We start from the raw sequence: 17357 nt of genomic DNA, 5'->3' as shown, positions 1-17357 counted from the left end.
TGAAGAAGTATCAAATAATCTTCATTTATACTGGTAGTTAATTGAACAGGTACACGTATACTTTTTTTTATTTTTTGAGAAGGAGTCTCGCACTGTCTCCCGGGCTGGAGTGCAGCGGCGTGATCTCGGCTCACTGCAAGCTCCGCCTCCCAGGTTCACGCCATTCTCCTGCTTCAGCCTCTTGAGTAGCTGGGACTACAGGGGCCCGCCACCACGCCTGGCTAATTTTTTGTATTTTCAGTAGAGACAGGGTTTCACTGTGTTAGCCAGGATGGTCTTGATCTCCTGATCTTGTGATCCGCCTGCCTCGGCCTTCCAAAGTGCAGGGTGAATCACTGTGCCTGGCCAGGTACACATATACTTTTTAACATTTATCTGAATATTCTATAAACTAGTTATGTGAATTATATGATTCAATGAAGAACCCATTTAGAAAAATAAAGAAAAATTGGCCATAATTTATTGAATTAAAAATCTAAGAAATACTTAAAAAAAAAAAGGAAGGAAAAAATGTATTAAAAAATATTGTTCTGGTTGGGCACGGTGGTGGCTCACGCCTGTAATCCCAACACTTTGGGAGGCCAAGGAGGGAGGATCATGAGGTCTGGAGATCAAGACCAACCTGGCCAACATGGTGAAACTCTGTCTCTACTAAAAATAGAAAAATTAGCTGGGTGTGGTGGCGCACGCCTGTAATCCCGGCTACTTTGGAGGCTGAGGCACGAGAATTGCTTGAACCCAGGAGGCGGAGGCTGCAGTGAGCTGAGACTGCACCACTGCACTCTAGCCTGGCAACAGAGGGAGACACTGTCTCAACAAAAAAAAAAAAGTAAAATTGTTCTTCTACTTACTCAATGATACCATATGTTACATCATCTCTGGGCTTCCATTTTCTCATCTTTAGAAAGTAGAAAAATACCACCTACCTCACTGGCAGCTATGAGGATTACATAAGATAAACATGAAAGGACTCGATAAGTTTTAAAGCTCTTTATAAATATGATATCATAAAAATAGAAACAACTACTGATCTTTACCATCCAACAAGGAAATAGCTTGACAAGAGTCAAGGCACAATGCTCTGGTATCATCTGAGGTCAAACAAAGGATTCGAACGTCACAAAAGGTAATGCTTCATACTTTAACAAGTTAGTTTCTTTGTTAGTATTTTTATTATATATAGGCAACTTTGTTATATACCTTTTAAATACTGCTTTAGGTAAGAATATTTCCTTCTTCATTTAAAAAAAGTTAAGCACCTCAAGAAAACTGGTAAAACAAAACAAACCAAAAAAAACTTGGTTACTTTAGTTATGAAGAAAACAAATATCAATGTTAAAAGTAAATGAAACTTGAAAGAGATTAGAGAGAATAAAAAATTAGTGAGTTCTATGAGTTAATGTAAGAAATGTCAATAACTAAAACATCATTACTGAGCATGCATTATTTTAAAGGGACAATATCAACATACATTCTCTGAACTAGAATACCTTCCAGTTCTTACTGAATATAGGTAATATGGGTATACATATTCAAATATTACTTTTAAAGACTTTTATTTTTATTTTTTTTAGAGGCAGGGTTTCACTATGTTGTCCAGCCTTGAGTGCAGTGGGTATTCACAGGTGCAATCATTGCTCACTGCAGCCTCGAACTCCTGGGCTCAAGTGATTCTCCCACTTTAGTCTCCCGAGTAGTTGGGACTACAGGCATGCACCACTGCACTTGGCAAGTATTTTTAAATGAACTGTCTAAAAACTTCTTTTCCAGGAAGGACATACAAAGTAATTTTGGATAAATTGTCCTACCAGAGAAAAAGCTTTAATTTTTATTTATTCTTTTTTTTTTTTTTTTTTTTTTGAGACGGAGTCTCACTCTGTTACCCAGGCTGGATGGTGTAGTGGCACGATCTTGGCTCACTGCAACCTCCTGGGTTCAAGCAATTCTCCTGCCTCAGCCTCCCAAGTAACTGAGATTACAGGCACCAGCCACCACACCTGGCTAATTTTTGTATTTTTAGTAGAAAGAGGGTTTCACCATGCTGGCCAGGCTGATCTTGAACTCCTGAACTCAAGTGATCTGCCCGCCTTGGCCTCCCAAAGTGCTGGGATTACAAGTGTGAGCCACCACGCCCGGCCAGAAAAAGCTTTAATTTTATTTAAAGGTGCCCTAGAATATTTTATGTGCTCTGGACAGTAAACAGATTTAGTAGCTGTAGAAATAATAGTAATGTAAGTTTATTAAATATTCCTTTTCAATTAAAGAATTCTTACATAGTAAAACAAATTTCAGATTTTTTACCAGCCAGAAGAAACAGTACTTGACAGTGTCCTTTTATATTATCAGAAACTATGCCTAAAAGCACCATGCATATGTAAATGCAATCTTTTACCTTCAACATCATCTGAAAAGGTAGACAAAAATAAATAAATAAAAAGCGGGTGATAAAGACAACAGTTTTTTTAATGTAGTAGTATACACAGTAAAATAGGAGCTTAAAATTAAAATGTTTAATAAGCTACATAACCCTCTGGAAGAAGAGATCCATATTTACTTTGGTCAAATATCTCAGATACACTAAAAGAGATTTAGCATATGCTATATTTTTAGGACTAGGAGACAGATTTATCATTAGAAGGTTGCAAAATAGTCATAAAGAACTCCAAAATGTAGTTCATGATGTCAGCTAAGAATTACCATTTCACAAAGCAATAAAAGCAAAGTATCAATAACAGAACTGAAGGACATGTCTTAATGTCTATTTTTATTTTTATTTTATTTTATTTTTGAGACAGAGTCTCCTTCTGTCACCCAGGCTGGAGTGCTATGGTGTGATCTTGGCTCACTGCAACCTCTGCCTCCTGGGTTCAAGTGATTCTACTGCCTCAGCCTCCTGAGTAGTTGGGATTACAGACGTGTGCCACCACACCTGGCTAATTTTGATATTTTTAGTAGAGACAGGGTTTCACCATGTTGGTCAGGCTGGTCTCGAACTCCTGGCTTCGTGATCTGCCCGCCTTGGCCTCCCAAAGTGCTGGAATTACAGGCGTGAGCCACCACAATGGCCTTTTTTTTTTTTTTTTTTTTTTTTTTTTTTTTTTTTTTAAGACAGAGTCTTGCTCTGTTGCCTAGGCTGGAATGCAGTAGTGCAATCTTGGCTCACTGCAACCTCTGCCTCTCAGGTTCAAGCGATTCTCCTGCCTCAGCTTGTCAAGTAGCTGGGATTACAGGTGTGTAACACCATACCCGGCTACTTTTTGTGTTTTTAGTACAGACGGGGTTTCTCCAGGTTGGCCAGGCTGGTCTCGAACCCCTGACCTCAAGTGATCCACCCTTCTCGGCCTCCCAAAGTGCTGGGATTACAGGCGTGAGCCACCGCGGCCAGCCCAATGTCTACTTTTTAATTGACTCTTTCAGGATGACTACATTTTCAGAAAAAAAAAGGTCCTTAATAAAACTGATTCTATTACTGTTTATCCAAAGGATCATTTTTGGATGCTAAATTAAAGAGCCTAAAAACACAAAGAAAAAATGAAACAGGTGGGCTTAAACATGATTATAACATGATTTATAACAAAGACAACCACCTAAAAAATATTGTTGCTACAAATTTTTTTTAAGAACAGAAAAAATTACCCCAGCAAATTAACTAGAAAAAGAGTTAAATTTTTAATCTGAAACAACTAAGGGGGATAAAAGGAAAGAAAAGAATGTAATTTTTTAAAATGTGTTTGAAGAACTATGTTGTATCTAACTTTCTCATTGTAGAAATAACTAGGGAAAATAAGTATCTTTTGCTTCAAAGTATATTCTTGTGTGTTTTGTATATATGTATTGTCATGTGACTGACAACCTTTTTTCCATGGGTACCAAATTACATTTACTAAATATTTTTCACCCTTAAGAAATTAATAAGCTATAGGATAGATAGATATGGAGAAATTTGTTGAAACAAATTTTTTTTTAATGAGATGGGGTCTCACTTATGTTGCCCAGGCTGGTCTCAAACTCCTAGGTTCAAGCAATCATTCCACCTCAGCCTTCCAAAGTGCTGGGATTACAGACATGAACCATAACACGCAGCCAAAATAAAAGTTTTTTAAAAATAATATTTATGTCTAAGAAATTGTGACTATGCAACATGATCCAGTTTCAGATGTTCTCAATACTGGTATTCTATGAAGTTAACATTGACATATATTCCTGCTCTATCTTTATTTTAATAAAATAAGAGCAAAGTCAATATGTATCTATACTTCTTTATTATCTGTCTTCTCAGAATTTTGAGAGATCATATAATTTCAGTCTAAATTAGATTTATAAAATATATGAATATATCCACTGTTCTGACTTTACAGAATAATGAAAAATCTACTATGTCCTACTGTAACAGCCAATTTGATATGACAAATACACTCTTCAACAGAACTGTGAAATGTTACTGCATATGTTTTGCAACATATAGAACAAAATGTATACAGGACAAAATGTATACAGACTTCTAATCAAGCTTTACACAGTGACAATAAATAAAAACAGACAACTTTATGTTAAGTGTGCAGGCATTTAAAAAAAAAATGAATGTGCCAAAGAAACGTGTGGATTTCAAACTGATTCATATCATTGTTCACCAAACAGACATAACGTAAAGAAAAAAAATCTAAATTTAATAAACTGTTGCACTTTATAAATTAACATAAGTCCTACATAAAAATTTAAGTATTTATTAGGAAAAACCCTCTAATTTTATATTGCTCACTAGATAATAATATATATTTTCAATCAATAGCCATAAATAATTATTTAATCTAGAACTGGCTAACATGCATACTGCCTAACTAAAACCAAACACAAGTGGGGAAAAATACTACTTACAAAGAAGGATCTTATTCCATCTCACTATAATGTTACGATTTACACACAAAGCAATCATCCTAAAGACACTTTTCTAGATCTAAGCCTATGTGTTTATTAAATTCTTTTAATGAAAAAAGTAAAAAAACTTACACATTTATAAAATAAGTCCAACTTTAAAACCAGCAAAATTAGCACAACCCAGTTAATTTTATGTACAGAAAACACAGTAAAAATAACTGGAAACTTACCTACTTCTTCTTCTTCATCATTAGATATTATATTATATAGTGTGTCCAAAGCATAACCTATTATTTCAGAATCCGAACTGGAAAAAAGAAATTATTACACTTATACACTGCTGATGAGAGTGTAAACTGTTACGACCATTTTTAGTTATTTAGCAATTTTAGAAAATTCCATTTCTAAAGGCCTACTCTAAGAAAACATCAGAGTGCAAACTGTAAAAAATGTGTAATTAACATCAAAAAGTAAGTAAGTAACATCAAAAAGATTAAAATACTTGACAGTAAACTTTACTAAAGAAGTATAAGACTACTACATGGAAAACTACAAGACATTGTTGAAAGAAACTACTTAAGGCCCAAATAAATAAAAAGATATGCTGTATTCATGAATAGGAAAAGAGTAATATATTCTAACTTAAGTCACAGATTTAACATAATCCCTGTCAAAATCCTAAATGCTGTTTTTGCAGAAATTGACAAGCTAATCATAAAAGTCATATGGAGATGCAAGCCAAACAATCTTGAAAATGAAGGACAAAGCCAGAACAGCCAAAACAATCTTGAAAATGAAGGACAAAGCTGAAGAACTCACACTTCCCAGTTTCAAAACTTACTAAGAAGTTACAGTAAAAAAGACTGTGTGGCACTGTGATAGAGACAGACATGTAGATCAATAAAACAGAATTGACAGTCTAGAAATAAACAGTGATGTTTATTTCAATTAATTTTCAGTAAAAGTGCCAAGACCATTTAATGAGGAAGGGATAGTCTCTTAAACAAATGGTGCTGGGTCAGCTAGATAGCAACACACAGAAGAATGAAATTGGGCCCCATCTCACACTATAGATAAAAATTAACTCAAAATGGATGAAAGACCTAAATATAAGTAAGAGTTAAAGCTATAAAACCCTTAGAAGAAAACACAGGCTTAAATCCTTACAACCTTAGATTAGGCAATGGTTTCTTAGATGACACCAAAAGCACAAGCAACAAAAGATACAGCAGATAAATTAAACTTCATCAAAATTTTAAAATGTTTGGCCGCATGCGGTGGCTCATGCCTGTCATCCCAGCACTTCGAAAGGCCAAAGTGGGTGGATCTGAACTCAGGAGTTCGAGACCAGCCTGGCCAACGTAGTGAAACCCTATCTCTACCAAAAATACAAAAATTAGCCGGCCATAGTGGCACACACTTGTAATCCCAAATATTTGGGAGGCTGAGGAATGAGAATCGCTTGAACTCGGGAGGCAGAGGTTGTCATAAGCCAAGATAAGAGATGTATCTAGAAAATATATATATACACACATACATACATATATATAAAATAAAAAAGACAAGTAGGCCAGATGTGGTGGCTCACACCTGTAATCTCAGCACTTTAGGAGGCCAATGTGGGCAGACTGCTTGAGCTCAGGAGTTCAAGACCAGCCTTGCTAACATGGCAAAACCCCGTCTTTACTAAAGACACAAAAATTAGCAGGGCGTGCTGGTGCATGCCTACTTGGGAGTAGAGGCAGGAGAATTGCTTGAACCTGGGAGGTGGAGGCTGTAGTCAGTTGAGCTCCCACCACTGCACTCCAGCCTGGGCGACAGAGTGAGATTCCATCTCAAAAAACAAACAAACAAAAAACAGAAAGACAGTAACCCAATTAAAAATGGGTAAAGGATATGAATAGACATTTCTCCAAATGACCAATAATCACAACACCGTCAACATCTTCAGTCATTGGGGAAATGCAAATCAAAACAATTAGAAAACGAGGCTGGGCTGGGCGCGGTGGCTTATGCCTATAATCCCAGCAGCTTGGGAGGCCGAGGTCGGGGGGGATCACCTGAGGTCAGGAGTTCGAGACCAGCCTGACCAATACGGAGAAACCCCGTCTCTACTAAAAATACAAAAAATTAGCTGGGAGTGGTAGGTGCATGCCTCTAATCCCAGCTACTTGGGAGGCTGAGGCAGGAGAATCGTTTGAACCCAGGAGGAGAGGTTGTGGTGAGCCAGATTGCGCCACTGCACTCCAGCCTGGGCAACGAAAGCAAAACTCCATCTCAAAAAAAAAAAAGAAAAAAAAAGAAAGAAAATGAGGCAGGGCGCAGTGGCTCACACCTGTAATCCTAGCACTTTGGGAGGCCAAGGCAGGCGGATCACGTGAGGTAAGGAGTCTGAGAGCAGCCTGGCCAATGTGGTGAAACTCCTTCTCTACTAAAAATACAAAAATTAGCTGGGTGTGGTGGTGCATGCCTGTAATCCTAGCTACTGGGGAGGCTGAGGCAGGAGAATCACTTGAACCCGGGAGGCGGAGGTTGCAGTGAGCCGAGATCGTGCCACTGCACTCCAGCCTGGGCAACAGAGAGAGACTCCATCTCAAAAAAAAAAAAAAAAAAAAAAAGAAATTAAGAAATACCACTTTATACTTACTAGGATGGTCACTTTTTAATAAAGGTTAATAACAAGTGCTGGTAAGAATACAGAGAAATTGGGACCTTCATACATTGCGGATGGAAATATAAAATGTTATAGCCATTTTATACAAGTATTTATACTCTGTAGTGAACAGAGTTTGGCAATTCCTCAAAAAGTTAAACAACTTACCCCACGACCCAGCAATTGCACTGCTAGATACAGAACACAGTGAAATGAAAATGTACGTCCTTACAAAAATCAGTACATGAATGTTCATAGCAGCATTACTCATAATAGCAAAAAAGTGGAAATACCCAAAATGTCCAACAATTGATTATTCAGCCATAAAAAAGAAAGATGTACTAATACATGCTGCAACATGGATGAACCTTAAAATACTATGCTGTCGAAGAAGCCAGAAACAAAGGCCACATATGGTATAATTCCATCTATATGAAATGTCCAAAACAGTCAAATCTATAAAGACAGAAAGTAGATTAGTGGTTGCCAAGTATGCGAGAGGGGGTGGGGGAGGAAAACAGAAAATGACAGATAATGAATATGGGATTTCTTTTTGGCATGATGCAAATGTTCTGGAATTAGAGAGTGGTGATGGTTGTACAATTTTGTGAATATATTAGAACCACTAAAATTTACACTTTAAAAGAGTGAACTTTATGATATACAAATTATATCTCAATTTAAAAAAACCATTGAGGTATCATGGTTTTGAAAACATCAGTGACAGACAAGTTTTGGGCCCTGAGTATGGGAGTTAGGAGAATGAGCGGTCTCTCCTTAAGATGGTTATAGGGGGCTGGGCGTGGTGGCTCACACCTGTAATCCAGCACTTCGGGAGCCCGAGGCAGGCGGATCACCTGAGGTCAGCAGTTCAAGACCAGTCTGACCAACATGGAGAAACCATGTCTCTACTAAAAATACAAAATTAGCCGGGCATGGTGGTGCATGCCTGTAATCTCAGCTACTTGGGAGGCTGAGGCAGAAGAATTGCTTGAACCCGGGAGGCAGAGGCTGTGGTGAGCCGAGATCGAGCCATTGCACTCCAGCCTGGGCAATAGGAGCGAAACTCTGTCTCGGGAAAAAAAAAAAAAAAAAAAAAAAGGATGGTTATAGGGAAGCAGACCCCACAGCCAGATGGGGTTTCAGGTAATGCTGAGAAAGGGAACAAAACTTTGTTTGACATAGCTGAAGATGAAGAGGGTTCAGCGTAAGGATTCTTAGCATTAGTTGTATAGGTCAGGAGAAGAAAAATGAAACAGTAATGAAGATGAGAATGTGGAGAGAGGAGATGGTTGTAGAATACAGACCTCTGAGGCTGAGCACAGTGGCTCATGCCTGTAATCCCAGCATTTTGGGAGGCCGAGGCAGGCAGATCACGAGGTCAGAAGATTGAGACCATCCTGGCTAAGATGGTGTAACCCCATCTCTACTAAAAAAAAACCAAAAAACCAAAAAAACAAAAAATTAGCTGGAGTGGCATGTGCCTGTAGTCCCAGCTACTTCAGAGGTTGAGGCAGGAGAATCGCTTGAACCAGGAAGTGGAGGCTGCAGTGATGCAGTGAGCCGAGATCGTGCCACTGCACTCCAGCCTGGGCAACAGAGTGAGACTTTTGTCTAAAAAAAAAATAAAATAAAATAAATAGACCCCTGCATTCAATTAAATTTAAAAAAATCTTCAGAGAACACTCTGAAAACAGGAAAACAGGTAAGTACCACAGGCAAATGGAAAGGGAATTTAACACAAGAAAGGGAGTGAAACACAACAAGGCTATTAGACGTTTTTCTTTGTTATTATTGTCTGAGAGTTAAAATAAAACATTCAGCAGCCCCTGACGTGATACAATTATTTGTTCACACATTCACAAGACCATGTGGTATACTCTACTTCTAAGCATAATGCCTAACACAGTAAATATGCAATAAATTTTTTTAACCTATTAGTTAACCTTTATCAAGACTATCTACACACTTCTGCTGTGTGGCAAAAATGACAATAGCTGGGCGCAGTGGCTCATGCCTGTAATCCCAGCACTTCGGAGGCTGAGGCGGGCAGATCACCTGAGGTCAGGAGTTCGAGACCAGCCTGACCAACATGGAGAAACCCCATCTCTACTAAAAATACAAAAAATTAGCCGGCTGTGGTGGCAGGTGCCTGTAATCCCAGCTACTTGGGAGGCTGAGGCAGGAGAATCACTTGAACCCAGGAGGTAGAGGGTGCAGTGAGCCGAGATCATGCCATTGCACTCTAGCCTGGGGAACAAGAGTGAAACTCTGTCTCAAAAAAAAAAAAAAACAACAAAAAAGACAATAAAGACCACTTTACATAAGAGATGCATTCTCTTTTCCATACTGAGATATTAATCATTTCATCATTAACTTTATAAGACTCGGTAATAAAATGTGCGTGTGATTTCACACTCATAGAATAAAAAAGATTGTATGTATGTATAATCATCACACTAATCTGCTTCTTTTTTCTAGCTCTTCTAAAGGCCACCCACATTCCCTGGCTCATGGCTCTTTCTCTCCATTTTCAAAGCCACCAAGAGCAGGTTGAGTCTTTTTTTCCTATCACAGGACTCTGACCTCCTCTTCTGCATTCCTGTTCTACTTCTTTTTTGTTTTGAGACAGAGTCTTGCTCTGTTGCCCAGGCTGGAGTGCAGTGGCACCATCCTGCCTCACTGCAAGCTCCACCTCCTGGATTCTTGCCATTCTCCTGCCTCAGCCTCCTGAGTAGCTGGGATTACAGGCACCCGCCACCATGCCCAGCTGATTTTTTGTATTTTTGGTAGAGATGGGGTTTCACCGTGTTAGCCAGGATGGTGTCGATCTCCTGACCTCATGATTTGCCTGCCTCGGCCTCCCAAAGTGCTGAGATTACAGGTGTCAGCCACCACGCCCGGCCTTTTCCTGTTCTACTTCTAAGGACCCTGTGATAACACTGGGTCCACCAGGGTAATCCAGAATAATTCTCTCATCTCAAAGTCCTTAACTTAATCATATCTGCAAAATCTCTCTCACTATCTAAGATAAAATTCACAGGTTTTGTTGATTAGGATGTAGATATCTTTGGGAGACCACAATTCTGTCTACCACAGTTACCTACTATGATGTTAATAACACAGAGAGACCTGATGCATCCAATTCACTTATTCAAATACACTAGACTTATTGGTTTTGAAAAGGTGGTCAATTTGAGTTACACTGGGGAGAAGAAAAAAGGTCCTAACTGGTATGGAAAAGCAGCTGGGCATAACTGAAATATAACTGAAAACGAATCTATGAGGTTAGACAGGCAGTACACAGATCTTTTAAAAGCATTTATTTTTTGCTTTGTTTGAGAAACATGAACTTAACACTTCACTGAACTGGTGAAATGCATTAAATGGGAGAAAGACTGAAGATGTGCATTTCAGAAGGATAATTCTTGCAATATATAGACTGAATGGAAATACAAAGAGATTGGAGGAAAATAATACTTTGGAGATGATGATTGTTTTCAACTATGTCCAAAACTTTTCGATTCAGCTCCTTTCAAAAAAGTGAAGCCTAATTCTCCTCTCCTTAAGTATAGACCGTACTTATTAACCTGCTTCTAACAACTAGAATATGATGGGATTGCCAGTACATGACTTTGGAGATTGAGTTATAAAAGGCATTGTGGCTTTCTGTTTGTTATCTCTCTAGGATAGTTTGCTCTGGGAGAGCAGCTGCCATATCAAACAGCCCTACTGAGAGAGAAACATGGTGAGGAACTGAGGCCTCTTGTCAACAGTAATGTGAGTAAGTCATCTTGGAATCAGATCCTCCAGCCCCAGTCATGCCTTCAGATGACTGCAGACCTGGCTGATGGCTTCATGGCAACCTCATGAGAGACCCTCAGCTCACTTAGCTAAGTTGCTCCTCAATTCCTGATCCACAGAAACTGTGAGATGATAAATATTTTATTTTGAACCACTAAGTTTCAAAGTAATTTGCTACACAGCCAAAGATAACCAACACAGAGGTTATGGAAATTATTTAAGTGATTGACATTGAGCCAGAACTAAGGCCAAAAAAGGAAATGGAAAGAAAATAATGGACTCTAGCTGTTTTTTTTGCCTATGTAGGCATGATGGGTTCAAGAGAGGAATGGGTTCCCTAAGAATCCTCCAGTTTCTCGCTTGAATGGAAAGATGCTCATGACTGAGATGAACTTAGGGTAAAAGCAGTTGAAGGGAGCATGGAAAGCCTAGAAGGAGGACCAGAGATAAATTAACTTTGAATATTTTAAATCTGAAAGGCTTATGAGAGATTTCGGTAGGGTAGAAATGTATGATGTGCAGCTAAAGCTTATAAGACACATTCGACTGTAGCTAAGATCTGGAAGCTATCCATGCAGAGTTAATGAAAACCAAAGATGGAGATAACATCTCTTAAAAAGAAATTGACGGCCAGGTGTGGTGGCTCACACCTGTAATCCCTAGCACTTTGAGAGGCCGAGGTGGGTGGATCACCTAAGGTCGGGAGTTCGAGACCAGCCTGATCAACATCGAGAAACCCCATCTCTACTAAAAATACAAAATTAGCCAGGCATGGTGGTGCATGCCTGTAATCCCAGGTTCTTGGGAGGCTGAGGCAGCAGAATCGCTTGAACCTGGGAGGCAGAGGTTGCAGTGAGCCTAGATTACACTATTGTACTCTAGCCTGGGCAACCAGAATGAAACTCTGTCAAAAAAAAAAAAAAAAAACCCGAAAAAAAATTGAAAGAGCTAAAAATAGGCTAAATGATGCTTCTTTTTCTTTCTTTCTTTTTTTTTTTGAGATGGAGTTTCGCTCTCGTTGCCCAGGCTGGAGTGCAATGGCGTGATCTTGGCTCACCGCAACCTCTGCCTCCCAGGTTCAGGCGATTCTCCTGCCTCAGCCTCTCTAGTAGCTGGGATTACACGCATGTGCCACCATAACCGGCTATATTTTGTACTTTTAGTAGAGACAGGGTTTCTCCATGTTGGTCAGGCTGGTCTTGAACTCCCGACCTCAGACGATCCGCCCGCCTCAGCCTCCCAAAGTGCTGGGAATACAGGCATGAGCCACCGTGCCCGGCCGCTTCTTTTTCTTTAAATTTATATTTATTTTTTCAAGACAAGGTCTCACTCTGCTGCCCAGGTTGGAGTACAGTGGTATGATCATGGCTCACTGCAGCCTTGACTTCCTAGGCTCAAGTGATCCTCCCACCTCAGCCTCCCGAGAAGCTGGGACCACAGGTATGTGACACCACACCCAGCTAATTTTTATTTTATTTTATTATTTATCTTCTTTGTTTTTGTGAGACAGAGCCTTGCTCTGTTGCCCAGGCTGAAGTGCAGTTGCTCGATCTTGGTTAACTGTAGTCTCCATCTCCTGGGTTCAAGTGATTTCTCCTGCCTCAGACTCCTGAGTAGCTGGGATTACAGGCACACACCAGCGGGCCTGGCTAATTTTTGTATTTTTAGTAGAGACTGGGTTTTACCATTTGGCCAGGCTGGTCTCGAACTCCTGATCTCAAGTAATCCACCTGCCCCGGCTTCCCAAATTGCTGGGATTCCAGGCATGAGCCACCATTCCTGGTCTAATTTTTATTTTTCATATTGCCCAGACTAGTATCGAACTCCCGGGCTCAAGCAATCCTCCCACCTCAACCTTCCAAGGTGCTGGAATTTCAGGCTTGAGCCACCATACCTGGCAATCTTTCTCTTAAGACAGGCTCATATTTAACATTTAACTCTTATTACTGCAGTTTATTTCTCTCAAAAAGCAAGTCTGAATACCAAAATATGTATATTATATGTAAATGAATATCTACTTGCCCAACGTAAATGAATACCACTTGCCCAATTCAAACTCAAAATCTCAAGCCTCTAAATGAAAGAGTTGCTTCATCCCATTTTTATGTCTGTTCTATGCTTAACACAGTGGCTTGTACTCAGTGTCCAATAAATATTTATCAAAATGACAACTGGAGTAAAAACTTAATAGCTTTAGTATGTCAACAACTTTTGGGGCCAGGCGCAGTGGCTCACACCTATAATCCCAGTACTTTGGGAGGCCAAGGTGGGCAGATCGCCTAAGCCCAGGAGTTCGAGACCAGCCTGGGCAACATGGCAAACCCCATCTCTACCAAAAAAAGCAGCAATCTTTTGGAATAGTGATGCTGACTCTAAAACAAACTAAAATTTCAAGAAATATTAGGGAAAAAAATAATTACACAGAGACTTACCGATCTGTTTGTAAAACATGAATAAGATGTTCCATAGCTTGTATACCCACTTCCAAGCGATATTTCTGCACATAAAAAATAAAAATGTTACTAAAGTAACTAATATCCAACTTAAGAAACTTAAAACATTTACAAAGTTACAAACCTTAGATAATGATTTGAGAGCACGCACTGCATTTCTTCGATCATCCAATAAAGTAGATGAAGCTACTCTGTCACAAAGCTTTTGAATCTGTCATGAAAAAATAAAATGGCATTAAAATAATTCTAAAAAAACATGAAATTTTTATCCCCTAAATTTATGCCATGTAATTAAAAAAAAAAATCAGCACACGGGATGTAACAGAAATAGTCTTTCAGAAATCTAACTACCCATTTGGTAGTAGCATAACCTCATTACAGAGACCAAATAGTTTTTTTTGCAGAGACTTAAAAAGTGGGAGGGGCTGAAAGAGAAGTCAAAATAAAGCATATAAATCGAGGAATTAAAAGAAATAATTGGTAAAATCATAGCTTTCTAATTAGGTCTATTATGACTGTGTGAACCAGGAGGGGAGCATAATCCAATATGGTTATGATAGAAGATAGACAGTTATTTAAAATTTTTAAAATAGTAATTGTTTACATCATAACTTTTTCCTAACATTTTCATCATATATTTGAAAAGTCAAAACTTTATGTCAAAACTTTTATGTTTTAAGTGTGCTTCAAAATGTACAAGGATGAAATGCTTCATTATAAAATAATTTATAGAAATCCAAAAAAAATTTTTTTTTTTTTTGAGACAAAGTCTCGCTCTTGTCCCCCAGGCTGGAGTGTGACAGTGCGATCTCAACTCACTGTAACCTCCGCCTTTTGGGTTCAAGCGATTCTACTGCCTCGGCCCCCTGAAAAGCTGGGATTACAGGCACCTGTCACCATGCCCGGCAAATTTTAGTATTTTTAGCAGACAGGGTTTCACCATATTGGCCAGGCTGGTCTAGAGCTCCTGACTTCAGGCCATCCACCCGCCTGGGCCCCACAAAGTGCTGGGATTACAGGCGTGAGCCACTGCGCCCAGCTGAAACCAAAATTTAAACTGAATTTTAAAACACATCTTGGCCGGGCACGGTGGCTCATGCCTGTAGTCCCAGCACTTTGGGAGGCTGAGGCGGGTGGATCACCTGAGGTCAGGAGTTCAAGACTAACCTGGCAAATATGGTGAAATCCCGTCTCTACTAAAAATATAAAAAATTAGCTGGGCATGGTGGCATGTGCCTGTAGTCCCAGCTACTCGGGAGACTGAAGCAGGAGAATTGCTTGAACCTGGCACGCGGAGGTTGCAGGGAGCCGAGACTGTGCCACTGCACTCCAGCCTGGGTGACAAAGTGAGGCTCCGTTTCAAAAATAAATAAATAAATAAAATGAAATAATTTATAGAAACCAAAATTTCAACTGAATTTTAAAACAACTCTTGGAACATTATTAAAATAGGAAAAAAACAGATAACATGCTAATACAATTGTAATACATTCTTGGATGGAACACCATGTAGGTATTCAAAAGAATTAACTACTGATATGAAAATACTGTGGTATAGTAATGAGAAGAAAAAAAGCAAGTTATAAAACTAAATTTAAATTACGGATTCAGTAAAGCAAAAGTACCAGATTGTGCATATAAAATTACATTTAAAAAGAATTTGGAAACCTAAAACTATAAAACTTCTAGAAGAAAGCATATGAGAAAATCCTCGTGACCTTTATTTAGGCAAAGACTTCTAAGATGCCACATTCATAAAAGAAAAATGTAGAATGGGCACAGTGGTTCACACCTGTAATCTCAGCACTTGGGGAGGCCAAGGCGGGCAGATCACAAAGTCAAGAGATCGAGGCCATCCTGGCCAACATGGTGAAACCCTGTCTCTACTAAAAATACAAAAATTATCTGGGAGCTACTCGGGAAGCTGAGGCAGGAGAATCGCTTGAACCTGGGAGGCGGAGGTTGCAGTGAGCTGAGATCACACCACTGCACTCCAGCCTGGTGACAGAATGAGATTCTGTCTCAAAAATAAATAAATAAATAAATAAATAAATAAATAAATAAATAAGAAAAATGTAATAAATTAGATTTCATCACTTTTGCTTTTTTTTTTTTTTTTTTTGAGATGGGTTCTTGCTCTATCTCCCAGGTTGGAGTACAGTGGTGCAATCACAGCTCACCGTAGCCTCAACCTCCTGTGCTCAAGCAATCCTCCCACCTCAGCCTCTCGAGTAGCTAGGCCCACAGGCACACAACCACAACCACACCTGGCTAATCTTCTTGTAATTTTTAGAGACAGGGTCTAACTATGTTGCTCAGTCTTCTCTTGAACTCCTAGTCTCAAGCGATTCTTCCACATTGGCCCCCCAAAGTGCTGGGATTACAGATGTGAGCCACTGCACCCAGCCCTGCTTCTGCTGTTCAAAAGACAGTATGAAGAGACTGAAAAGGTAAACCACAGACTGGGTGAAAATATTTGGAAAACATCTGATAAAGAACATAGTTTAGGCCAGGCGTGGTGGCTCACGCCTGTAATCCTAGCACTTTGGGAGGCCAAGGTGGGCAGATCACGAGGTCAGGAGATCGAGACCATCCTGGCTAACATGGTGAAACCCCGTCTCTATTAAAAATACAAAAAAAATTATCTGGGCATGGTGGCAGGTGCCTGTAGTCCCAGCTACTCGAGAGGCTGAGGCAGGAGAATGGGGTGAACCCGGGAGGTGGAGCTTGCAGTGAGCCAAGATCACTCCACTGTACTCCAGCCTGGGCGACAGTGCAAGACTCCGTCTCAAAAAAAAAAAAAAAAAGAACATAGTTTAAAAAACACTTGGGTCCTTTCTAGCTCAACCAATTAGTATTTTAACTTTTATTTTTTTTCCAAGACTATCATAAAACAGCAAGTATTTTAACTTATTGAAGAATGTACTTTAGGCCAGGAGTTTGAGACCAGTCTGGGCAACATAGTGAGACCATGTCTCTACAAAAAATGAAATTAGCTGGGTATGACGGTGTGAGCCTGCAGTCCTAGCTACTTAGCAGGCTAAGGCAGGTGGATCACTTGAACTCAGAATTTAGAGACTGCAATGAGCTATGATCATGCTACTGCACTCCAGCCTGAACAACAGAGTGAGACCTTGTTTCTCCATTTAAAAAAAAAAAAAAAAAAAAGGAAAGTATAAGTTTATTACGTTCTTTAAAGATTCTGTATATTAAGATTTTGGCAATGCAAATGTTTGCACCCTACATATCTGAATTAATGGTGTTCAAATACATATAGCATTTCCCAAAATATGTTTTGCAGATTTCTAGTGTCCCAGAAGATATTAATAGATTCCCTACGATCACAGAACAAGTGGGAAATACAAGGTTATACGAAATTAACTCGGTTTGTGCACTGCAGGATTTCTGAGTCTTTACAACTGCTGATTTGCATTTCTTCATATAGCAGATATAGCAGGATAACCAAGCCTAGCTTTACATTCTTTCTTTATTCATTCTAACTGTTCACATTTAAAAATCATTCCTGGAAATAATATAATTTTCTCTTTCTTAAATAACTGGTTGACACTTTT

General features: G+C 39.2%; 1 protein-coding gene across 2 annotated transcripts in view; it reads right to left on the bottom strand.

Moving 5' to 3' along the window:
- The window catches only part of USO1 (USO1 vesicle transport factor), an 88793-nt gene that overhangs the window by 52252 nt on the left and 19184 nt on the right, over positions 1-17357 (bottom strand). Inside the window, exons 2-4 of one of the 2 annotated variants that reach the window (XM_007998916.3) lie at positions 13910-13996; positions 13765-13829; positions 5106-5182 (exon numbers count right to left, since the gene is read on the bottom strand). In XM_007998916.3, coding sequence (XP_007997107.1) covers positions 5106-5182; positions 13765-13829; positions 13910-13996 — 229 coding nt within the window. Of the gene's footprint in view, positions 1-5105; positions 5183-13764; positions 13830-13909; positions 13997-17357 lie in introns of those variants that run through there. The other variant, XM_073017410.1, reaches the window with a different exon arrangement.

This window comes from Chlorocebus sabaeus, chromosome 7 (genome assembly GCF_047675955.1).
Source record: "Chlorocebus sabaeus isolate Y175 chromosome 7, mChlSab1.0.hap1, whole genome shotgun sequence".
Taxonomy (NCBI): Eukaryota; Metazoa; Chordata; class Mammalia; order Primates; family Cercopithecidae; genus Chlorocebus; species Chlorocebus sabaeus.
This window is presented reverse-complemented; position numbering and strand designations above follow the sequence as displayed.